The 24,883-nt window shown below is 37.1% G+C and overlaps 1 protein-coding gene across 24 annotated transcripts in view; it reads right to left on the reverse strand.

The window, feature by feature from the left end:
• Nucleotides 1-24,883, reverse strand: part of NCOR1 (nuclear receptor corepressor 1) — a 127,996-nt gene that overhangs the window by 34,455 nt on the left and 68,658 nt on the right. For 7 of the 24 annotated variants that reach the window (XM_080923455.1, XM_080923443.1, XM_080923451.1 and 4 more), the window contains 8 exons: nt 23,196-23,258; nt 20,583-20,740; nt 19,155-19,281; nt 14,136-14,682; nt 10,901-11,030; nt 9,124-9,319; nt 2,746-2,919; nt 1,883-2,043 (listed from right to left, as the gene is read on the reverse strand). In XM_080923455.1, coding sequence (XP_080779581.1) covers nt 1,883-2,043; nt 2,746-2,919; nt 9,124-9,319; nt 10,901-11,030; nt 14,136-14,682; nt 19,155-19,281; nt 20,583-20,740; nt 23,196-23,258 — 1,556 coding nt within the window. The remainder of the gene's footprint in view (nt 1-1,882; nt 2,044-2,745; nt 2,920-9,123; nt 9,320-10,900; nt 11,031-14,135; nt 14,683-19,154; nt 19,282-20,582; nt 20,741-23,195; nt 23,259-24,883) is intronic. The other 17 variants (XM_080923440.1, XM_080923449.1, XM_080923439.1 and 14 more) reach the window with 7 other exon arrangements.

The raw sequence follows: 24,883 nt of genomic DNA on the forward strand, positions 1-24,883 counted from the left end.
ATAAGAAATTCAGGAAGTGGTAATTGCAGAAGATCCCACCCAGCTATTTTTCTTTTTTTTAATGCCTACAAAGGCAGACAGATTACAGAATTCAGGTTTGGCCTGAGACAGAGCAAGGTTAGGCCAAGGTGTGGTAGAAATGGTAATCTCAGGATGGGTCTGCCAGGTAGTTCTCAGGTCTATGCTCTCAATGCTTTTGCAGTGTTAAAAAGAACGTGTGCTTGCTGCCATCTAAGAATTAAGGGGCTGTGACAACAGGATGCTGATTGATAGGATTATCAAAAGGAAGCCTGGAGTAAAAGACTGGATCAATATGTAAAATAAGAGACTGGGTTTATGATCTCCAAGAGATGAGCTACCTGGAGACTTTTCTACAATAGCAGAACTGCCTGGAGGTTTCCAGAGAAACCTCATGTAATTGCAGCAAGGTCGATCTATCGTGAGTTCTTGGGGGGGGGGGGGGTCGTGTAATCCTGAGACTTGACTGAGGGTCTCCCCTCTGTGGGGGTCTTTCAAAGGCAGGCTGGAAAGCTGTCTAGCAGAACACAAGGCGCCAACCTGGGCCCAGGTTTGACTTCAAGTAGTTTGCTTTCAAAGCTTTTTCGAATTTATTAAATTACGTAAAGCATTTAGCACAAGGTGCTCAAAATGTAAGCTACTGTTGACAATATTTTATATCTCTTAAAAAATGCAAAAAGAACATCAATGAAAATGGCAAGAGTTCAGAAGATATTTGAAAAGTTGCAACACATCCATTGGAACCAGAAAGTTGTGTGTATGTGCAAGGCTATATGCATGCCTTAAACAAAACCCTAAGGAGCTCTCACCTATGGCTGACATAAGACCCTGCAAAGGAGAAATTTTTTTTAAAAAAAGAAGGACTGAGGGTAATATGAAGGCGTACCTCAACACACAAAGAACTCCAACAGCAAGGACTCTGGTTCCAAATCATTTAAGGAAATCTCTGTTCGGTCAGCACACATAAATAACACAGACTTTACAAATCAGTTCTCAAAAGCTACTAAGCAAGTAAAAAAAAAAAAAAAAAAAAAAAAAAATAGAAAAAAAGAAGCTATCATATCCCTGGGAGATAATTATACGATTTCTAGTGTTGCCACGCCATATAACACAAAATGTGCAACTGTGCTGGCTGACGAGATGTCTCAGTGAGTGAAGAATGCTTGCCACCAAACAGAAAGTCTAGTGTGATCCCTGAGACCCACATGGTAACAGGAGATAGTCTATCCCCGTGCATTGTCCTCGATCTCCACATGAGAAATCAATAAATGTACTAATAATTAAATGTGTATCTCACTTATTATACCTACTGAGTATAATATACTCAATAGGTCTAATAAGTACACCTAAAATGGGAAGGAAGAAAACCAATAATACATGAAACAAAGAATGAAACCAGAAACCTCAGTCTTCTCCAGTGCTGCTGGTTATAGAATGATAGGATCACATCTGAAAAATCAACTTCACGTCTACCTAACCATTTAAAAAATCCAAACACCAGAACAAAGGTACTCACAGCAGCTCCAATTGTAAGGAGCCTAAATTTAGAACACCTCAGGTTTCCCTCCACAGGAGGAGTATTTAACATTAAAAAGGATACAAAGTACACACTGAGACTTGACTAGATCTCTAAAATCATTACACTGAGATACAAGGCAAACAAAAGAATACAGAGTAAGGTCCTGTTCATATGAGTCCTAGGAAAGTAAGGATGACCAAACACATGGCCACAGAAAATAAGAGAAAAGACAGCCTAGGAAGAAACCTGATTGTTTATTAGTACACTAATAAGTTAGTGAGAATAAATAAAGGGCTAACCAAAATAATATTCAACAGAAATCTGCTATAAAGAAAAGCAGTTTACCTGTGAGATGGACCCTCCCATTATAAAGGATGGTTTTTCTGATGCCACTGTGGTTTTAGACGATGGGATGAGGGGAGGTGGTGGCCTGGTTGGTCTTGTTGTTGGAAGCCGAACCCCTTCAGGAAGGTTAGTTATCACTTGATGTGGAGCAGGTTGGAGGACTTTTTAAAGGAAAAAAAAGAATTTAAAATGATCAATTTCCTAGTATGCCACAGGCTACTACCTTTCTCAGTAAGCATTCCTGAATCTTTAGATCACAAATTAAGTTATAAATGTCAGATGAAGCTAAAGATGAGTATTTTCACTTTTGAAAGTTCTTTCAATGAGCATACTCAAATCTCAAATGGTTGTGAGGTAAATGTATTCATTTATTTCAAACTACAGCATTCAAAGCTGATTTCTCAGCAACTACTCTGCTTAACAGAGGCAATCGTTATGAGTGACTTTGGCTTTCTTCATCACCCTCTGAACTTACAATGGAAACAAGGACCAGAGCTGCTGCTTCACACAGTAGGAGACCTGGCTGACAACCTGGCATAAATCCTCTGTGTAGCTGCATAATTCGATAAATACCTGCTGATTCTGGCTTTCACAGTACACTTGAATTTCTGAGGGGGAAAAATTTCAAGAATTTTTACAAAACAGTTGTACTGTTAAAAGAAAAGCCAACCACAGTCTATACAGATCTCCCAGCGGCACAGTGAGTCTGAATACAACTGACAATGAAATGCAAAGGAACAAGAACGTCACTCTAAGACAGCAAAGACATGTCCTGGAAGAGCAAGTCACTCATGAGATTAAAACACCACGTGGAACACCTGTGGGTAGATGGCTGGCAGCCACTGCAGAAAGGCAATATTTACCTGGAGGGACACTATAGCGGGCTGCACTCATATCAGGCTGGGAAGCGGCTTTACTGACTTCTCTTGGAGAGAGCCTACACGGTGAGGCTGACCTTGCTGCGGTACTGTGCATCTGTGATTCCTGTTCTAGAGCACGTTTGACCTCAGCATAAGGCATATAGGCGACTGATTTTCCTATGAAAGTTAAAGTTATCACAATAAGGGAAGAACCCCAAATTAAAATACTGTGAAAGGACCAAGCCCACACCATCCAAGGGCAGATCCATCTATATACTAATAACAAGGACTAAAATTGCAGAATTAAGAAATTCTACTAAATCTTAATCTGTTATGTTTCCCTCAGATTCAAAACCCTCAGAAATTCAATGACAAGTTTTACTTTTAAAGGACAAAAGGTCATAAGGAATATCAAGTGCTTTGACGTGCAAATAAAATTACAGCAGACAAACACTGAATTATCAAGTGAATCTGTGAATTCAAGTCTGTCCTGAATTACAAAGTCAGTTTTCTGAGAATTTCAATTCTTATAATTAACTTGGGGATGTTAACTGCCTAATATTTAGAAAAGTAAAATTAGAAACAGAAGTATTTTCAAACAAATGTAGATAAATAAAGCTTATCTAAAACCTCACAGGTTAAAAAAAAAAAAAAACAAAAACCTATAAATATAACTGTAATAGTAATAGTAATTACTTAACAAGAAACTTTTTTCCACATTAAAATGTCCTATTTCAATGGCATGCCAATACTGCAGTCAAACCACTACAGAGGACTGAGCAGGCACTACAGCTGGTAACATCCTCACAAACTATGAGGAGACTATTCACGCAAAAGAGCCAGGAGTGGTGACGTTTCCTAGTGCTGAGGGGTGGGAGTGGAACGGGAGGTTGGGATGTAGAGGCAAACTAATACTGGGACTCTCTCTGGCCAGCCAGCTTAGCATGGAGTAAGAAACTGTAGTTAGTACTAGAAAGAAATTCTGAGAAAGTCTAGGAAACCCAAGGTGGGCACCCAAGGCTGATCTCTGGCCTCTGTACACTTCGTATACACACTCTAACACATAAGGTTTTTAAAAATAACAAATATATAGATATAAAATTTTCTCTTCTTCCTTTTTGGGTGTGGTAGGGGAGGGGTGGTGTGGGCGTCAGCCTAAAACTAAAAATCCTCCTATATCTCCTAAATACTCGTATTATGGGTATATGGTATCATGCCATCTAAATCTTTACTTTAAAATTGATGATATACTGTGATTAACTTTTGCAAACCAGAAAAGCACAAAGTGTAACTCAGATGTAACGCAAATCACTTAGATGCAGGACATGTTAACGTCTAACTGCACAAATGCTCACTTATGTCATTGCTTTTCTCATTTCCTGATCTTATCCATTTATCCTTCCAGCTTTTTTGTTTCACTGATTTTTTTTTAAAACAGGCTTTTGGGGACTGGAGAGACAGCTCAGCAGTGCCAGTGACTCTTCCAAAGGACCCAGGTTAAATCCTCAGCACCCATATGGCAACTGTCAGCTGTCTGCAACTCCAGTTTCAGGGGATCTGACACCCTCACACAGACATACATGCAGGCACAACACAAGTGTACATAAAATAAAAAGAAATAAGCCTCACAAGTGCTGGGATTATAGATCTGTGCCAGCACACTCAGATTACCAAGTAAATTTAAAGTCATTTGGTGTACTTCCTACCCAAAATGTCATTGGTATTTTCATTTGGATTGCACTAAACTTAGGAACAAATGAAGGACAGGAGAATTAATAATGAATTAAAAATAAGCAACCACATTTGTTAAGGCTATTCCTAGGTCTTATATGTTCTCCTGCTGGGAAAATTATCTCTCATATATATATATATATATATATAAACTGGATACTTCAGATACATAGAAAAAATATAGGTTTTCTATAAAACACCTTTTTCTAAGAAAACCTTCCTTTTAATTCAAATAACTTTCAGCTAATTTTATATATTTGTTTTTTGAATTTTATTTACTATAAATTGTATGTGTGTTTATGCTTATTACGTATGTGATTGCTGATATACATGTGTTACAGAATGCACGTGAAGGTCAGGTGACAGCTTTCAGGAGTCCTTGCTTTCCCTCTTGTTGAGACAAGGCCTCTTTTTTTATCTGACATGCTGCATACTAGAGGATAGCCTGCCTTCAGGCTTCCAAATGATCCCCATCTTTACCTCCCATAGCAGTGTTGTAGGTTCCCCGAACCTACCAAACTAAGGTCAGAAGGTTGGTGGTCCATCTTAGGGAGGAAGGCATTCTTACCCTGAACCACCTCCCGAGTCTCTTATAGATAATATTACCATGCAAAATAACAATCAGTCTTCTTTAAATAGCTAAGCTCATGTTTTTGTTATTATACTATGTTAACAGTTGGGCTACCTTACAGCTAGATCTTCTTCAATTGTCAAAGCCCACGACTGGTTTCAAATACATATTATCACAGGAACACGTAGTTCTTTTATATAGTATGGCACTTTTAGAAATAAGAAACAATGATCATCAATGATTAGATGCCATGTTTTCCATTAATTTAAAAGAGGAAATAGAACTAATAAGCTTATGAAAGATTTATCAATAAACTTTCTCAGAAAACAAAAGTAAAAGATAGCCAACAGAGAAGTGCTGCTTCTGCCAAGCAGCTCAGAGAGCACAACTGGCTGGCAGTGCGAATGCATCCCACCAGAAGGTGAGAGGCTGCTGCCAGGAGGACCCCGCCTACCATCTGCTGGGGAAAACTTAGGAAAACCAAGACAACGTTTCACTCCTCATTTCTCCAACAACCAAGCTTTGGAACTTCTGTCTCTGTAGAACAACGTATAACTAATTGTTCAAAGTGTAACTTAGGGCCTGCGCCTATATACACTAATACGATTTCTGTGCAGGCTCAGTTCCCTTGTGGGCATTAGCCAGAACTAGTCACATGCTATTATCCAGGAGCTTTTCCTTCATTAACATCTAAGTCATTGGAAAAGCACAATATAATGCCATAGCTATCTCACTTGGCTAACACAATGGAAAAGGTTAAAGGATACCCATCAAAATGGTGATGCTCACACAGCCTATGGCAGTGCACACCTATAATCCCAATATTTAGGAGGCTGATGTATAAAGGATTGGCCGGTGTAAGGATACAAACAAATAAATTCTTTTTTTCCTAGAGGATTTAACATGATATTATATGAAAAACTCAAAGTTCGCTGGTCTACTATTTCAAATAATTTATAAATATGTAGAAACTTTCATTAAAAATAGTGGTAGAAACTGGGAAGATTCTAACCACATCAGTTCCAATCATTGTGTATAGAGAAGTAGTAAAACAAGCACAAAAGAAAACTGTCTTCGTGGCACAGAAGCAGGAACCTATTTTGGTTGAATAGATTTTGTTAAATTTACATTAGAACTTCTAACCTTGTATGCCCAAGCTTTAAAGGATTTTTAAAGCATAAATGAAAAGGGGGGTGCCTACAATAACTGCTTATACCAAACTCATCTAAAAAGCAACAATATACTCAAAGGAAAGCACACAGCAAAAGTGAAACACGCCCTAATCTAGTCCCAGCATCTATCTCTTCTTCCCTTGAAATGGTGCTAGTGGTATGGTTTGCTAATTTATTTTGGCACAAGGTCCTACTCTGTGGGACAGGCTGGCTTAGAACAGAGTATGTAATTCAAAATGGCTTCAAACTTGTTTAGGAAGGAAGGAAGGACAGGGAGGGAGGGAGGAAGGGAGAGAGGGAGGGAGGGAGAGAGGGAGGGAGGGAGAAAAAAAAACACCTTGCCTTAACCTTCAAGTACTGGAATTACAAGTGATTTGTCATGATGAGCTGATGGTATTTATATATAAACAGACACATCAGCTGTTTTTTAGTCTATAAACTGTTTTGTGAAGTTGTGATTAAAATATTTGTCATGTTTTCGTACAGATGTAATTCAACTGTAAACATTTAAATGCTGTCTGGAAGAGTGCCCCAGACACGGAACTATACAGTATTTAGGAACAATCTAAATACTAAAGGAGAGACATGCAACTTGCAGAAATAACAATACTGGAGGCATGCATTAGGTAGGCTAGCAAAGCAAAACCTTTAGATAAAATAAGGCTGTTAACTGCCCAGAGACTTGGCCAGGTTCAGCTACTCTAGTTCCTCAGTACAGTTCCAAAGTAGCCTGAGCAAAGATGCTAGTGTTCTAAACTACGCTATTGGATCAGAAATATCCACAAATTACTAACTGAATATGAGGCTTTGGCAGGAGCTCAACAAATAATTGAAGTAAAAGTCATTCTTAATAAGTTTTATTTGATTCTATAAAAAGCCATCCTAGCCAGGTAGTGGTTGAGGCACACTTCTTTAATCTCAGCACTCAGAAGACAGAAGCAGGTGAAGAAGCTCTGTGAGTTCAGAGCCAGGTTGATCTACAAAGGGAGTTCCAAGACAGCCAGGGCTGTTACACAGAGAAAGCTTATCTCGAAAATCCAAAAACCAAAACAATAAAATAAAAAATTACCAATAAAATAAAATAAAAAATAAACCAAAGGGGGGGAAAACCAACTTATTCTAAATAACATATAAGGACTAAGTCAACAGGCCTCTCTGTTTCATAACTTATTTGCACTAGGTTTCATCCTAACTGTGATATTTAAAAGATTATCATCTCTAAGGGTGGGATGTGGCAGGGCACAGCACTTGGTCTAAGTTAGTATCCAGTAGAAAGCAAGATACACCATCACTTTTGAGGGCTGGGAAGGGTTTGGAACAAAGTCTCTATTGAACTCTGGCTGTCGGGAAACTCATTCTGTAGACCAGGCTGTCTTCAAACTCAGATCTGCCTGCCTCTGCCTCCAGAGTGCTGGGATTAAGGCTGTGTCACCAGTACCTGTCAGGTTGAACACTTGATCCACTACTTTAGCATATAACATCTAAGTACCCATTGTATTGATTTTGTAACTAGGATTAAAAATGCAATTTAATAAAAAAGCCTAAAAGTTATCAAAATCTCTGCCTACTCCCATTCAAGAAATATTCACTTAGGAGAAATTTTTGAGACATAAGATATGAAAACCCAGCAGTAGGTGCAGGAGGAAGGGAAAGAGAATGGGAAAAGGTAAGGAAAAGAAAATAACAAAAAAGAAACATTTACTTATGACTAGGAATGTGAGTTAGTGGCAGCTGCCTGTGATGTCCTGGGTTCAATTGTTAACAGAGAAGGAGAGTTACTTTGCATTCTTTCTATGCCTTAATATTATTCCCCTAGTTCAAATTTTGCTAGCATAAGATTTGTATTTAAGGGCTGCTGAAATAGCTCAGGAGGTTAAAGTGCTGGTTATGCAAGCCTTATGACCTAAATCTGACCCCCAAATTCTATTGTGGAAGGAGAGTATAGATTCTAATCCTCCAAATGCATATTATATTAGCACATACATGACAATTAAAAACCAATTCATATTGAAGACAGTGAACTCATAACAAGCCTACTATAAGAGGTTCAGCATGTTATGGAGCGAATAGCACATCACTAGGTAACATGGAGGAAGGAGTCGGTAGGACCAACTATTCTTCAATCTCACTTTTACATTAAGTAGCCTTTAACATGCATCCATGGCTTTCATAGACAATCTTAGTATTCATAAGTTCTAAGCATACTTGAAAATAATACCAACCACGAGCTAATTCTCCTTATACTAAGTAAAAATATATCATGCTCCAACTGTAACAGAATGCATCAATTCAAATATATCATTTGAACTAGTAAGTGATACGGCAGTGACCAGAACTTCTATAGTAGTCTACACTGTATATAAAACCTGAACCATGCATTATATAACAGTATTGACTGTTCATTCTTTAACTTTATAACCCTAGCAAGGTATGCATGTATTACTGTTTTCACTTTGTTGATGAGAAAACTAAGGTAAAGCTAGATTATCTTTGCCCACAGCCACATGGCCAACAGGCTGAGCACTGAGTCAGGGTAAGAACTATCTGCTACAAAAAGATGCCTTCATCACATCTGCTAGAACACTACATAGGCACAGGTGACTTACTTCAATAACAGAACATCAATTTCTACTTTGAAAAGTCATATTAGTGGAGGCTAAAGCATGGTTTTTATACTTTCCAAAGAAGAATGAATTCAGAAAAGTTATTACCTAGAATGCTATTAACAACGTTATTACTGTTTTTTGGTAGTCACCAGTATTTAACAGTATAGCCAGCCTATCAGTTTACGGACTCTGCTTTCAGGGACATATATAATAAACTGGAATCACATACACAGCACATGAGACAGACACTAACTTGGGGTTTATCTTGACTCCCTTTGTAGTGATGGTTTCATCTACCTACCTTCCCACTCCCTGCTTGGACTCTTAGAAGTGCCACATGGGCTTGTAGAGCTTCTGCATTCCAAATCTATCTGTTCTTGCCTCTGCCGCTGTTCCTCCAGCAGTGCTGACTCATGCATGGCCTTAATGTGCCGCTGGTAAAGGGCATAACCACTCACAGGTGTTCCAATTGGTATATTACATGGGGTGCAAGAAACCTACAAGGAAACAAACAAACAAAAAAAAAAAAAAATCAAATTGAAATGTGCCAATAACCATTACAAAAGTAATTACCAACTGTTAAAACTAATACTTACTCCTGAAATGCTAGAGGGTAAAATTATTTGACCATGTATTAATTAAAGAACTCTTTAAAAGATGATAGGTAGTTACTGAAGAGCTGATCACAGCAGAAATCATAAGGGCTGTGACAAAAGAAATCAAACCCAGAAACTAAAGACCATTTATCTAATCAAGTCCTCCTTGATAGACCTGCCTTTGGTCTCACTGCACATTGCTCTTTCTCCAATCACATGCATTTCTATAGATTTATGTGTCCTCTGTGACAACAACTCAAAGTTCACATTCACAGTAAACTGCCTACTTTTCAGCTGAATAGCTCAAAAAAACATTCTACTCAACAACCTATTGCCTCTTTTTATTATGCTACTTTTAGAAACAGATATCAACAAGGAATGTGGCCATCATCCTTAACTTCTTCATCTCCTGAACCTTCCCTACCCAAAACTAACTCACCAGGACAGACTGGACCAGAAGAACCACTCTGATTTACTTTTCATTCAGTCCTTGACATGATTTTCATAGCACACAGCTTTGGCCTGCTTTGCAATTACAGTTTTTATTTTGATTTTGAGATAGGTAGCCCTATGGCTCAGGCTGACCTAAACTTATAGCAACCTTTCTGTCTCAGCCTCTTGACACTACGATGACAAAGGTGCACCAGCTACTTGGTTTGTGCGATGGTTTACATATGTTTGGCCAAGGGAGTGCCACTATTAAAAGTGTGGCCCTGTTGGAGTAGGTTGGAGTGACTTTGTGGTAGGTGTGACGATATGGGTGTGGGCTTTAAGACTCTCATCCTAGCTGCCTGGAAGCTAGTGTTCTACTAGTGTAGCCTTCAGATGAACATGTAGAACTCTCAGTTCCTCCTGTACCATGCTTTCCTGGATGCTGCCATGCTCCCACCTTGATTTGATGATAATGGACTGAACCTCTGAATCTGTAAGCCAGGCCCAATTAAATGTTGTCCTTATAAAAGTTGGCTTGGTCATGGTGTCTGTTCACAGCAGTAAAACCCTAAGAGAGCTTGCAACTATGTTTTTATTTCTTTATGATTATTAAATACTTGATATGCAATAAACAGCCATAAAAATCCCATTGAGTGCTAACATAAATCTATGCTCTAAGCACTAGTATAGATTTTGCCTTACTGTAAATGGCCAAATATGACTGTCTTTTGCTTTACATGTGAACACTACTTTTCCTCCTTGTAAACCAAATCAAACCAAACCAAACAATTTGTGGTCTAACAGAAATTTTAAATTATATGTGGAATCTTACATTTCTAACTAAGAGGCTTCCGCCTCTCTAAGATACTTTTTGGGACAACACAGTGCATGAAAATAATTTTTTTTTTTTTTTTTTTTTACTAAAATAGTTAATTTCACATTGCCTGCTTTTCACCACAATATTTTAAAAAGTCTAAAAGCCAAGTAAAAGAGAGAATAAATATGAAGGTCTCTATGTTTCAGTTCTACTTGTCTAATAATGGCACTTACCATTGGCGGAATAACAGCAGCTCGATGCTGAAGCTGTGGCAGATCCAATGGGTTTGGTTTAACAGGGGATGAGATCAGTATAGACCCAGGAGGATTTAACAATGAGGGCTTTGCATCCATGGAAAACAGTCTATAATTGGCAGTTTCAAATAAAGATAAAATAAGTTATTTTTATTTTTGTCTTCATTTTAAGAGTGTGTATATATGACATTAGCTTTAATAAGATGTGAGAAAGGCTGGGGTATAGCTCAATAGTAGAATACTTGCCTACTATGAGAATGGCCTTACATTCAAATCCTAGTACAATTAATAAATATTTGAAAGTAGGAGAAAAAACAAAGGGCCTATAACGCCAATTTTCCAGATTAAAAAAATTTAATATTGACTTTCAAGTTGATATTTATCTGACTTTAATTATATACATCTAATGAACAAAAAGTATCAACAAAACCCATGAAAACTATTTAGTATCAATTTACTAACATATAACATTTAACATATGTTAAAAACTAGTTCCGTGAACCAATGAGATGGCTCAGAGGGTAAAGCCACTGTCACCAAGACAGGTAATTCCTAGGATATCCACAGTAAAAGGAGAGAACCAAATCTCACAGCTTTGTCCTTTGGGGTACACATGTGCACTGGATTGTGTATGACTGCTGTTCACACACACACAGTATAACTGTGATAATTAAAAACAAAAATGACGACAAAAAGCTAGTTCCATATTATAGAATATTATCCTGGGATCATAGGCTATAAGCAACTGCCATTTCAAATTTGAGAATTTAACCCTAAATCTAAGGAAGTGAAAATGTAAAGGCAGCACTTCCACACAGCAGTTTACACAGATGTGTCATCTGCGCCTGCCATCCTCCCAGACATCGCACACAGCTCCTCTTTCACTCGTCTCCAATATCTACATGAGTTTAGAATGTCCAATATATGTGAACTTGATATATTTTACACACATACACACAATAAAATGGTGCTGTGTTTTATAGCCATTGTCACATTATTCAATGCTATAATGGACACTGGATAAAGGGAAATGTTTTAAAATCTGTGGATTAGTAAGAAAATAAGAATTTATAAGGAAAATTAATTTAAAAACTGAATCTTGATGTAGAAAAACAAAAACATCATTTTAACATCTTAAAAGTTTTATAGATTTTAGAATTTCATTCAGAATTGACCATAATTTTACGTTTTTTGTTTTTTTTTTCCCCCCTGAGGAGCTCCTCATTTTTTGGCGGTGGTCGTATTGGGGATCAAACCAAGGATGTCATGATCTGCCACTGAGCACATACATGCCAACCATACCAAGTGAGCATCTTATGGTGCTCACTTTCTAAGGTCACTGTCATCCTAATGTTTCTTCTTGTATAATAAAGTTAACAAACCTAACAGCACAAAACATAGATAATTCTTATTAAAGATTAAAAAGTCTTTTCAAAAAGGCACCAATGCTTTAATCCATGTATATTAATTATTCTAGATGAAGACTGGGGCTAGACCTCAAGCTAACTCAGAGGGTAAAGATGCTTGCCACCAAATAGACAGCCTGAAGTCAGTCCCTGGAGATCAGATCGTGGAAGGGTAGAACCGACTCCTGCAAGTTGTTCTCAACTCCACATAGAAAATAGATACAGACAGATAGGCAAACACACGCACACACACGCATGCACGCACACATGCATGTATAAAAAATATGGACAATTAAAATAAATTCTAGACTATTATGATAAAAAGGAGTGAACTAGACGACTGCATTTTCTGACAAATGGGTATTAGACGAACCCCTCATCCTATTTCGGTGTTTACTGATGAAGATTCTAGCAGCAGTCTCTCTTCAGGAGTCACTACAGTACCTGTATCAACACTAACACAGAATAAACTGTAAACACGTACAGTGATGTCAGGGCACACTGCACAAAGGTAAGCTCTGGGTAGACTATGATTTCTAATGAGAAGCTCATTCATCTTAATATTATTAAAAGTAAACAGGTTTTGAGGGGAGAAGGTTCAATCTTATAACTAGTTTAGTCTTACTTTACCTCTGGAATCTGCAACAACCCAACATCTCTGATTACATTTATTTCAAAGAAAATGGAACACCTGATATCAAAATATCAAATTACTATCTATTTCTGTACAATGTCATTATAAAAGCCCTGGCAGTTATTATGCATTTTTATATAAATTTGCCTTTAATGACAAAATTCATCTGCGGGCTGGTGAGATGACTCATCAGGAAAAAGCACCTGTCACTAAGCCTAATGAACAGAATCCAATCCTTGGAACACATATGGTGAAAGACAAAGCCAACTACCCTAAGTGCTTTCTGACCATGGTACACACACTTCCTTCCTCACAAATAAAATCTAAATAATTAATTTACATTATATCTGATATTTTATATCATAACTGACTAATTTAAAATTATAATCAATATAAAAAGACAATATAATAATGTCTTTTTATATTGTATATTTAATTAATTATGAGCTCCAGAATTTTCAGGGGCTGAATACAGCTTAGTGAACGTGCTTACACTGCATGTGTGATGCCCTAGAGTTGATCCTCAACAATGCAAAAAAAGGAAGGAAGGAGGGGAGGGACGTAGGGAAGGAAGAAACCCCTCACAGACATGTCTTTAATCCTAGTACTAAGACACAGAAGGAGTAACACAAATATAAAGCTAGCCTGGGATACATATCAAGTCCACTCGTGTTCAACCTGACCTCATAACAAAAGCCTGTCCCTCAAACCCCCAAAATAATAAATAAATAAAAACCTTTTTAACAATGACATTTCTCCTTAGAGCATTCTCTTTAATCTATGATAATGGGCTAGAAAACTTTGTTTCAAGGTCCAACCAACTTAGACAAACCCAGAATTAGAAGCCAAGTCCCTTCACTTCTACCTTTTTACCACCTACCACTGCAGCCAGCGTTAGGCTCCACAATTTGCCTGTGATGTTATTCACAACTCTGGTGGCTGAAAACCAGCCTGCCCCTCCTTATCACAGACTACAAGTACCAATACATATAAAAAGGTTATTCATCATTTGTATCATTTAAAAACAACAAAAAACAAAACCACACAATTGTTTAATATTAAAATCATGGACTGCTAGGAGCTTGCCAATCTCTTACAGGAGCCATCTCTGTGGACAGAACTGCTCTGCCAATCAGCCAGAAAGCAGTAGAGAGGAAACAAGGTCAAGTCTCACCTCTGCCTCTCTGGCTCTCCATCAACATCCTCATCTGCACTGCATGTGGCACTTGAGTCGTTGTCTGACTGTAGTTCAGGCCTCTGGATCTGTTCAGCCACTACCAAGTCTTCATCTCTAGCCTCTGTTTTCTGATTGGTGCTCTCCAAGTCTCTTTCCTTGGCATCCCCTTCACCTTTAGACTCAGTGTTTTCTGGTACCTGCATTTCTGGGTCCACGGAGTCAGCTTTGGTAGGGGCTGGTGGATCAAGAACAGAACTGCCCTCGGCACCGCGCTCCTCATGGTCTACATCCATCGGCTCTGCAGTCTCCACACTGGCGCTGTCAGTCACCTGGGCCTCCACGCTTTCACTTTCTGCTGGTTTTGTGGTTGGAACTGCTGAAGAGGGAGATGCACAGGGTGCAGGGTCAGTTGTGGCCTCAAGCTCAGCCACAGGTTCGGTGTTTCCTCGAGAAGCAGCATTTTCACTGCTGTCTTCACTGGACTTGGCAGCTTCAACTGGTGAAGGAGAGGGAGCACTTTCTGTATCAGAACTATTTTCAGCACCTTAAAGATAATGATACAGCATAAAAATCTGATAATGAACAGGTTTCAGGTGGTGACAGAAACCATGCTTGAGAGCACTTGTTAGGATGAACTTGACTCCTGTGGTGACATCAGGGAAGAGCAGCTTCTGGCAAAGCTAACATGCTCTAAAGATGTAAAAGTGAAAGATCAAATCGTCTTGACCTTCTGAAATTGAAAGTAAAAATTCTTTCTAAAATGGTTTCTTGTCTAAATAAAAATGGCTTAAAGTCAGAGAAAGATGGAGGAAAAAAATCTAAACTAATCCATGAATGACAACATTCAGGTGGAAGATTTTTTAATGTTAAAAAGTTAACATAAGATTAATATACAACATGTCTGAAGACCCACATAGAAATATGCTTAGAAAAACAGGCTCACATGGACACCATGAAGTTTGCCCTTGTAGAAGAAGTTTTTGTTAACTTGATACTAACTAGCGTTATCTGAGATGAGGGAACTATAATTGAGAATCTGCCACCATAAGACTGGCCTGTACGCATGACGGTGAAGCATTTGCTTGACTGGTAACTGATGAGGGAAGGGCCATCCCTGAGCATGTGGGCTTAGGGAGCAGAAGACACTGGTAACACTTAATCTGGAACAAGCCAGTAAGCAGCACTTCTCCATGGCTTCTGCTTCAGTTCCTGCCATCCCTAAGGGATGCGATGTGACCTTAGAGTTATAAGATGAAATAAACCCTTTTCTTCTCATGTTGCTTTCTGGTCATTGTGATTATCACAGCAATAGAGAAACCCTAACTATGATAAAGTTACACTGTTGGGATGAAAAATAAAGGCTATACAATCATCTGTGAATAAATATTTTCAACAGAATAAATTTAAAACTGGAAATTCAGTTATTCATGTATCTGTGTGTGTGTGTGTGTGTGTGTGTGTGTGTGTGTGTGTGTGTGTGTACACAGAGCTTTTAAAGGTACTAAAAATCAAATTATATTCTTAATTTTTTTTCTTTTTTGTATGTATGTGTGTTATGGCTGTATTTATGCATATGGACCACATGCCTTAAGAGGCCAGGAAAGTGCATCAAATCCCGTGGAGCCAGAGTTACTAGAGATGATTGTGAGCCACCACATGAGTGCTGGGAACGACTATGGCTCCTCTGTAAGTGTTCTTAACTACTGAACCATCACTCAAACCCCCATAAATTACACAATTACAAATTCTCATGGAACGGATAGAATAATAAATATTTCAACCATATTATGTGATGGCACAGTGACAATAAAACTAAGCAGCAAAAGGAGGGACGACAAACAGTAAAGAGGTGTCCCAAAAGGAGGCCTAAAGAGAGAATGTGAGCTCTGGACAAAGATGGTGGAATTCAGGTGTAGCTATCAGGAAGTGTCAAAGCTCGGAATGGAACTATTTTATTCAGAAACAACAGAAGAACCACCAGTGTGGTTGGAGCAGAGAACAAACGGAAATATAACCAACAAAGAGCTCAGAGGCACAACAGTGACCTCATGTAGTCATCCATTAGTCACCAACACAGCCTGGAACTTTTACTCTTGAAGAAATAGAAAAGTGTTTAGGGTTTGGAACAGAGAATAAACATGGTTGGATTTATTTCATAAAATGCTGGATAGAAAACAAACGAAAAACCAGAATGGAACAAAAAGAACCAAGGAACCCAAACAAGAAAATAACACAGAGAGACCAATAATGGAAATGAAGAGTCAGGACAGCAATATTCACAGTATACGTAAAACAAAGCAGGCACTACTGCTGACAGATTGTTGGGACATCAGAGAACGGCAGTCAAGGCACTGACACAGGTAACAGTGGAGAAAAAGCGCAGCTGCAGGGGCTACAGCATTTGCTCTCTATGCCAACTCTAAAGTGGCTTCTACAAGGCAGAGGATGAGCCTAGAGTTCAGGCCAAGCTTACTAAATGGCAGCAACTGATGAACGTAAGATTAAAGAAAAAAAAAAGATAAAAAGATACCCAAAAGCTTGCCTTAATCTTTATTTTGATTATACAGTGAGGAAAGTTAACAACTTACTTATCCTAAAAACATTAAAAGAATCCAATATATATCCCTTTTCAGTTATCTTCTTCCAAACCACAGAAAACTAGCTAGTGGTTCACAATGCACCAGCTAACAACTTTCTTTTTGAAGAATAAGGAAATTATTCTTCAAATAGGCAAAAATTATTCTTCAAAAAAGGCAAACCTTTAGTGACTGACAGCAAGGCTCTAAGAGGAAAGTCCAGAAATAGTAAAATTTCAGTCTTCCAAATTTAACTCTTCTCACCCTAGATAAATGGACATTTTAGAGAAAGATGGACAGGAATTCTCCTATTTATAACCTTTATTCTTCCACTGATAAGAGCCTTGCTACATAATAAAAAGTACACCAATATGCAGCTGTAGGTTTAGCAAGAAGCATGGGGTCATAGGACCTATTCCTGTAACTTCATTCTCTAAGATACTTTGTAAAAGAAACTGAGTTAAAAAGAAGAAGAAAGCCTAAAAATCTTTGGACACATGCATTTCTATAGACTGCACAGGATACCATGAGGAGACTACTGTAGATGGCAAGGATGCCAACTGCATAAACACCAGATCAAACTCACCATCCCTTATTTTCATACTTACAATTAAAAACAAACAAACAACAAAAAAAAAAAAAAACTGAAGTAATAATATACTTAAAGTAGGGAGTTGGGTAGGGTGGGAGAGGGTGTGTTTGTGTGTGTGTGCATGTCTGTGTGTACATGTGTCTCATTTTGATTTGGAGACCTAGCATGGTACAGATCTTCTGCCTTGCCCATGGATGAAACTAGCCTGGCTTTACTGTGGACTGAACTGTGTTTCCTCCTCACAACTCCAATGTTAAATTCCTAACTTCCAGTGTAACTGCAACTGCTTCATAGAGGTAACTGAAGTGAAATGAGGTCTTGAGCATGGGTTGTTCAGAGACTGTGATGCCAGAAATGCACATATAAAGGCTATGTGAACACAGAATGAGGCAGCAGCAGGCAGCCTATAAGACAGGGAGAAATTTCCTCACAAGGGAGCTCTGTTAATCACCTTGACTTTGAACTTCTAACCTGCAGAATTGTAAAAGTATGTTTCTGTAGTTTAACCAATTTAATATATACTAATCTACTAAAGTAGCCCAAAAGAGATTAATAAGGCGGCGGTCCCCTTATCCACAGAGAGTACTGTTCAAATTCCACAGTGGATTTCCAAAACTTCAGGTAGTACTTACTCTAGTGCATACCGGTATTTTCATATACATTTCCATATATTCAGAGCTACAATAAAGTTTAATTTAAAAATTAGGCACAAAAAGAAATTAATAGTAAAATGGAATGATTACAAAACTATAGTTTAATAAAAGCTATGTTGGTATGGTTTCTAACACTCAGGCTATTAAATTTAATATTTACCATTTTCAGACCATGGAAACTGCATTTAACTAAAATTAGTAAAGGTTTTATTTACATTTATAACTACAAGGAATAGCACTTAACAGACACAGAGCTGTGAAATGATGCTTGCTTGTGGACCTTAAAATTATCATGACAAGATCAAGTTGCCCTAAACCATTCTCAATCTCCTCCAAGAATAAATTTGTTCCAGTGGTCTCTTTAAACTTGTACTAATTGCCCAATCTTTTTTTTACACAAAAACTCATGGAAAAAACATTAACTTACTGTAAAAAAGCTAAAACTCATTTGAAGTTTAGATTTTGAAGGTTAAAAGACAATGACTTTCAGAAAAGACATGCAGAATCAGTATTTCTAAAACTGTAGCCTATCTAAACTATAGGAGCAACAAGGAAAACACAAACAACTCTAACAGTAAAGTGTGCACTTACCAACAATACTCTACCAATTCTCACAGTAGAAGCACTCAGCTCAGAAAATTTACATAGACTAGTGAGTACTAATATAAACTGAAATAAATTATTGTCTTCATTTTTCTATAACTAGCACATCCAGTCTCAACATTTTAGGAAGCTGTGTTGATCTGTTTAAGAAATTGTCCCTTGGTTTCTTAGGTGGGTATTTTTTCAGCTCAGGGAAGTAATGTCATCCAGATGTCTAGCATGGTAAGTATGATGTATAAATCTTAAAATACAAAATAAATCAACCTTGAGGCAGTAAGATGAAAAAAATATATATCAACTTACAACAGAATGAGTAAATTTGGCCATGATACATACAGAGGTCTACAAAGATAGTATCTGAAGCAGGAAGGTCATTGTCAGGATCTTCTGGTTAAACTTCCTGTGCAATCTTAAGTACACAGAAACAAATACTCGTTGAACAAATGAATAGCTTGTTTTTAAATCTAGGCCATGAAAGCACTAATATACTATTTCCTCAGTGGAGAAATTCAAATCTACATAATCAACAACTAATCTAAGATTTCATATTGAAGGTAACAAAAGTCACACACAATTTAGAATTCTGAAATACCTTCACTATCTTCTGGATTCTCCTCCTCATTTGAGGCTTCAATATCTTCATCCTCCTGGGCAGAAACAGTAGAAGCAACACTTTCACATTGAGACACATCTCGTTCCTCACGGGGTTTTCGTGAAGCCTAAAGGTACAAAACAGTAATTCAATTATTGTGAGTTAAATAACCAAAAGAGAAACAAAGCAAAACATTTTATTCCTGAAACAATATAGTATTACATAGTGGTCAGAAAGCATGTGGTACGACAGAATCTATGCTTGAGTATAGGCAACTACAATCTGGCCTTTTGGGCAACAGAGAACTTCCACAAACCCGACCAAAAGTTAACACTAAGTCACAATGACATCTGCATCTCAGCACTCGGGAAGCTGGGCCACAGTAGAGTGTTCAAGATCAAGGCCAACCTGGGTTAACAAGACCTTGTTTCAACCCCTATACTATCCAAAACATTTTATCCCAATCATTTTGGAAACTGTAATTTTAAGACCACAGTCAGTTCAGATAATATTTACTATATCCAATAAAAAAGGACATATGGTTACATTCTAATAAAGATAACAAATATGACATGTAAAAGACAGAAAATTATAATTGAAAAATAACTTTTCATAATTCCAAAGTAGCTAAACATCTTAAATATACTGACTGGTCCATTTTGTTTTAAATCTGTTCCACAGACATACACTTACATCCTCGTGTGCACACCTTGCATAGGTTCATATAGTAATACGTTCTACTTTGAAACCCAAGTTACCTATACACTATCCCTGCTACAGTCTTTAAAACAATTTTTATTATTTTAATTCACATGCAATTAAAGTTCTGCTTTAAAGTACTTAAGTGGTTTGCTTGCTTGCTTTCTCATTCCCCTCCAAGACAGTTTCCCTGCATGGCTTTAGCTGACCTAGAACTTGCTTTGTAGACCAGCCTGGTCTCAATTCAGAGATCCATCTACTTCTTCCTCCAGAGTGCTAGTATTAAAGGCATGTGCCACTATACCGGACTTAAGTAATTTTCAATGTTTAATATTATTAATAGAACAATGAACACTAAAGAATAAAACAATTGCAAAGAAAGAAAATTGTTCTTGGTATTACTATTCCATTTTTTAATGACTAACGAAGGCAAAGATTTTGTTGGTAAGAAATGTTCTATCTATCTTGCAAATTATACTGAGAACTTACAAGTATTAAAATTATGTAATGTCTTCTTGAGATCTTTTTGGAAAAAAATTAATAAGTACACAATTGAAGTCTTTATGACTAAAATGACTAGACTGAGGTTTTAAAACGGTAGTTTAGGTAGGTGGTGGTGGCACACATCTTTAATCCTAACACTTGAGAGGCAGAGGCAGGCAAATCTCTTTCTACTACATGGATTCTGGGATCAAACACTTTTAAGTAAAAAATAAGTAAAACACTTACCACTACTGCTCTACTCACTTTCTGTTTATGTTGCTGCAAAAGATTGTCAAGATTGTGCCGTCTTTTATAGTTAAAGTAGAAGTTTTTACATTGGGCTTCACTTTTAGTTCCCACCATTTTGGCAATGGCTGCCCAGTTACGACCATGTTCTACCAGGCCTGCATTTAAAAAACAGATCAAATATTAAGTGATCAAGTCACCTGTTTAAGCAAGCAAAACCAATAACAAATAAGAGTATACTTTCAGATATTTGTTAATATATTTCAATATTTATTGAAATATTTGCTGGTATAAAACTCACTTGTACTTTTATATATTCCCCCAAATTTAACACATTTGGTAAACTTTGTCCCTCACATGAATCCCTCACAGGGATAAGGATAAAACTGGACCTACAAAAATGGCTCAGATACTTGGAAAGTAGAGAAATTGTTATTTCTAGATTCATGGAAATGGTATTTTAATAATAAATATAACTTATTCAATATATATAAAACTTTTAAACAGAACTTTTTGGCTAACACACAAATACCTTTTAAAAAATGAAAAGTTAAAAAAAAGGGGGAGGGGGGCTAGGGAAAGTACTTAAGGGTAAAGCAATTGCCTAGCATACATGAGTCCCCAGGCTCAACCTCCAAATAAATCCCAATTTAGTATTTCCCTAATCATACATACACACTAAATACATGCAAGAACATACATATGTGTGTTCAAAAAAGAAAAATATGAAATAGATTATATGGAGAGCTTTAGAAAATGAGATACATACGAACAGAGATAAACATTGGTACATATTTAAAGATTTACATGCCAGGTACAGTGGCGCACACCTGTAATTCCAATATTTAGAAGGCTAAGGCAGGAGATCAGAAGTTCAAGGCCAAGTTTGAAGCTACATGATTTGTGGTATCAAAAACAAAAATTCTCTAAAAAATAAAATACAATTAGTTGTTAGGAGGATAACTCAATCAGGAAGCACTTGCAGTGCAATCAAAGAAGCTGTACTTAAATCTGGACAATCATATAAGGGTATGGAGCTAGGGAGGTGGCTCAGTAGGTGAAACAGCTCATCCTTCAGGCCTGACAATCTGAGTTCAATCTCTAGAACCCACACGCTGATGATGATGTGAGAGAAGTACAAATCTTTTTAATAATTATATATGTTTAACATCTGCCACTTGTGGTAAATGAACAAACATGTATGTTTGTTTAACAAAATATTAAAAATATTTTAAGACAGACACTATAAACTACTTAATTTTTAGAAAGTTTTGCTTATGTATGATTTTTTTTTTTAATGTATGATTTTAAAATGTAACATTCAGAGCACATCTTCAATCCCAGCACTTGGGAAGCAGAGACGTGTGGATCTCTGTGAGTTCAAGGCCAGCCCCAGGATGCAAGGCTTCATCATTACCTGATAAACAGCAAGGCTACATATTATAATTTCTTTTAAGGATTGTAAGATAGTGTTGATTAGCTTGCTGTAAATTACTATTTCCCTGTAAGAAAATTTTAGTCCATTTTCAAATTGTATTGCAATAGTAAACACTGATGGAAAAACAAAGTCTATAAAGTGCTATGTGCGATGAAGATCACCCAACTACTAAAACAGCAGACACAGGACTCAAATTTGTCACAAACGTTACAATCTCATCTCTGACTCATTTTCTTGGTGGTATATAATTAGAAGACTTAAATAAGTCTCGGCAGAAGGCTCAGTGGATAGTGTTTGCTGAATGAGCCCAGTGACCTGAAATTGAACCCTAGATCCCCCACATACAAAGACAGAACAATGACACATACACTAGAAGGCAGCACTCCTACATGAGTGATGGGGGAAAACAGAACCGGTTGGAAGCTTATCAATGGAATGAGCAAAAACACAAAGAACAGACTACACTTCAAAAGCAAAATGGAAGGAGAGAACAGGATTCCTTTGACCTTCACTTATGTTCCATTGCATGTGTCAAGCACACACACTAAATGAACAAACCAATCATTAAAAAACTTAACCAAACAGAAAACAAGGAAATAGTCTCCATTCATTTAATACAACTTGTAAATAATAGAAATATATTTTGCTGTCATAATTTACCCCCAAATAATTTCTAACGCATATAATCACAACTACTGCAGAAATATCAAAATAGTACTCTGCTCTCCAATAAAACTCCAGAATCATAAATTCTTCAAACATAGGCATTTTTGACTATACTAAAGTTAATTATTTACTGGATACTAATTGCTTAAATTTACTTCAAAATTCTATTTACCGTTTTAGAAAACATTTTAGGAATATAAATGGGGTCTTGTCACACAGCCAAGGTTGATCTTGACCTTATTAAGTAGCCAAGCCTGGTCTAGTCTTTGTTCATGTGCATACATACGTGTGTGTATAAATATAAAAGCTACACATGGTTGCAGGTCTGTATGTGACTGGTGGGAACTGAAACAAGGTCCTCTAGAAGAACCTCTTAAACACTGAACCATCTCTTTAGCCCCTGGCCTATTCTTTTCAATTAAAAAAAAAATTGTTTTATTTCACCATTACTAATCTTAAAAATAAGACAAAAAAAAATAAAACTCCAAACTTTACAAATTGTTCATTACCTTTTTTAGCAACTTCCATTTCTTCTTCTGTCCATCTTGAAGTCTCAACAGGCTCAGAAGAAACTGAAATAAAAAGAAAACTCAGGCAAAAGAAATCCAAATTGCACCATCTATTCAAAAAATTCATGTAAGATAGTATCAGTCTCTTAAGAGCCAATGAGATAGAAAAAATTCACACTTCTTAGTGTCAAGATCTTTCTCAATCTTCTCTGACAGACACCTTTAGCCATATGCTTAGTCCCTATAATGCCAAAAAACCACAGTGCCTCTTTCTTGCTTGCCACCAGAATATATAACCTAATCAGAGCACTCACTTATGAAAACTATCTGTAGGCTCTCTGCTTAGTAGCAGAAGACACAATTAAAGGGAAAGCTACCCCATATCCATCTGCTTGGTTCCACCAGTTGGCATTTACACAACTCTCACTGTCTTTCTACCTCACTTCATGGTAAAGTTGGTAGCACTGAATCACACAGATAGATTACTTCATCACTAATATAATCTACTTAAAGAATATTGTTAGATTATTAATGCTAATATTGTTAGATAATGTTAATGATGTAATTAAGGAAAATGTTCAATAATCCTGGTAAAGGATAATATGAAGAACAATGAAAATACTTTTTAGGAATATAGCTATATTCTTAGTCCAGTATATTTTGCCTAAGAATTTATTCCTTAAATAAGCATAAAGTATTAATCAGCACATCTTTGATTATACTGCATCCATGCTGGTTTAAAAAGGAGGAAACAATTTAACCACTCAGCAGTAGAAAATGTTTATGTAAATCATGCTTCAGAAGCAAAATGTCAACACAGAGCAGGCATTTAACAACTAAAATAGAAATTATGAAAACTTAAAAAATTATAGAACAGGACTGGAGGGATGGCTCAGAAGGGAACTACATTCAATTCCCAGCACCTAAATGCCAGCTAACAACTATCTTTAACTCCAGTTCCATAGGATCCAATACTCTGTTCTGGAATCCAAGGGCAACAGGAATGCACATGCTGTACAGATACGCATACAGGTCAAGTACACATACACAATTCGTTAAAGAATTAAATCTCAGGGCTGGAGAGATGGCTCAGTGGTTAAGAGCACTGACTGCTCTTCTAGAGGTCCTGAGTTCAAATCCCAGCAACCACATGAAACAGCTCAAAACAACCTGGAATTCCAGATCTGGGGATGGGTCTGACACTGTGACCTCCCAAAATAAAAATAACTCTATTTAAAAAAAAAAAAAAAAAAAAGAATTAAATCTCAAATCTCAAGAAAAAAAATCCTAAAGAGAGGGGAGAAACTTAGGCTGTAAGTCTGTCAGTTGGAGTTCAGGCATGGAAATGGTCCTTGGACCTCTACATATGACCTATGGCTTGTGTATACCTGCACACACCAGACACATGCACATACATAAGTGAATTAATATCTTAATGTATAAAAATAGAAAATATTTTATGCTATATGCCAAATAAGTTAGAGAACAAAGTGGATTACTAACTAATGGCAGAAAAGCTACACTGTAACTATTATTCTTTTCCAAACAAATTTTATGTTCAAGTTTAATAAATTAAAAGGCAGACTTTTAAGATCACTTTTTGGTTACCACTATTGGCAACCGCTGCCTAACTCTGCCTATCAAACAGAACCCTGGTAAAACTACACCCTGCACAAACAATCTCTTCT

The sequence above is a fragment of the Micromys minutus genome (assembly GCF_963924665.1).
Source record: "Micromys minutus genome assembly, chromosome: 10".
NCBI lineage: Eukaryota > Metazoa > Chordata > Mammalia > Rodentia > Muridae > Micromys > Micromys minutus.